The 1610-nt window shown below is 33.0% G+C and overlaps 1 protein-coding gene across 1 annotated transcript; it reads right to left on the bottom strand.

Annotated features, from left to right (window-relative positions):
- Window positions 1–775: 775 nt before the first annotated feature.
- Window positions 776–1318, bottom strand: LOC123886240 (formin-A-like). Its single transcript, XM_045935574.1, has one exon. It carries the CDS (start codon window positions 1316–1318, stop codon window positions 776–778), a length of 543 nt encoding a protein of 180 aa, XP_045791530.1.
- Window positions 1319–1610: the final 292 nt, after the last annotated feature.

The raw sequence follows: 1610 nt of genomic DNA, 5'->3' as shown, positions 1-1610 counted from the left end.
CATATTTAATATCGTATACTCACTTTATAACAAGACAAGATATAAATAAATAAAAAAGTACACGATATTAAAAATAGTAACACATCGTATACTCACTTTAGAAAGAACACATATTAGCATTTTCTACGGAAAAAATAGATATAATTGGATTAAATTATTTTATTATATAGAGTAAAATACAACTTACTTGCATAATTTTGAAATTGATGAGAGAAAAATCAATATGAAAGTTGATAATGTTATCCACATTCTGTGTTAATGTCAAATTTTGTATCCGAAAAATATTTACATTATTGTTAACAAATTTCAGGACATATATGAAAAGAAAAAAAAAAAAGAACAAATTTCAGATCAAAAATACTAATTAAAACAAGCAACTTCAAAATTTAAGTGATTGCTTATCAAATGTTGATGCTAATTAAAACCAAAATAAAAACTCACTTATATGTAACAAGCACAAAATAAACAAAAATTAATAAAATAAAACTTAATTTATTTCATAAATTAATGTATTTTTCATACTAAATAAACAAAATTAAAAAGCTAAATACAATTATAAATTATAAATTATAAATTATAAATAAATTACAAATTGTCAACAAATTGCAGATCTTCGATCAACCTACATTACCATTAGAAAGAACCAAAAATAACTACACTTTGCATATTCACTGACCAGTGACCTCACTTTTCCATTTTTACCCTTCAAGATCTGCAAAATTCCATCCACTTATTTTCTTTCTTTCCATTTTCCTCTCTTTTTTTTTTTCTTCTATTAAAAGAAAGCAAGAAAAATAGGTAAAAGAGAGACAGCATAGAGCATTATCGATCCCTTCACCAGAGCCGCCGTGGACGGCGGCGGAGTATGGTAGTAAAATGGAAAATACGGCACAATTGGATTCGGTGGAGGTGGAGTCGGATAATTCCCACCCCCACTTCCATCAGTCGGTGGCGGATAATAATAACCGCCACCTCCACCACCTCCACCACTCGCCGGAGGCGGTGGAGATGAGTAGTAGTACACCGACGGCGGTGGTGGAGAGTAATAAGTTGAACCACCACCACCACCGGAGCTCGGTGGTGACGGAGGCGGAGGACAGTTACCGGTGGAAGCAGGCGGCGGTGATGGCGGAGGTGGAGAAGGTGGCGGCGGAGATGGAACTTGACCACACGGCGTGCACTTCACTTCATCTTTTGAGTTAGTTGTAAGATTCTTCTGATCTATAAAATCGCCAACCGCTATAGTAACTGTTTGAGATAGCAACACAATTATGAAGCAACACAATCTTAGTGTTGCTATTGTGTGAAGTGTTCCCATTTTTTTTTTGTCTTCTTGAATTTGTGAGAACAATGAGAATGATGAAATTTTTAAAATGAAATGGGGTTGAATAATGATGTTGCTTAGTAAACAAGGGTGTGAGAGAGTGGAAAGTTTGTTTTTGATAAAGAAAAGTGAAAGGAGTTTTTGTGTTGCTATTTGATGTGTGAAGTGTGGTGTGAAACAACTTACTCTTATCTTTTGAAGCTACACTATACTACACCTTGTCTTTTTATCAATGCACTCATTGTTTCTATTTTTATAAAAATGTATATATATTTTAAAAACAAAA

The sequence above is a fragment of the Trifolium pratense genome, linkage group LG5 (genome assembly GCF_020283565.1).
Source record: "Trifolium pratense cultivar HEN17-A07 linkage group LG5, ARS_RC_1.1, whole genome shotgun sequence".
Classification (NCBI taxonomy): Eukaryota; Viridiplantae; Streptophyta; class Magnoliopsida; order Fabales; family Fabaceae; genus Trifolium; species Trifolium pratense.
Note: the sequence above shows the minus strand (reverse complement) of the source record. Positions and strands in the feature narration are given on the sequence as shown.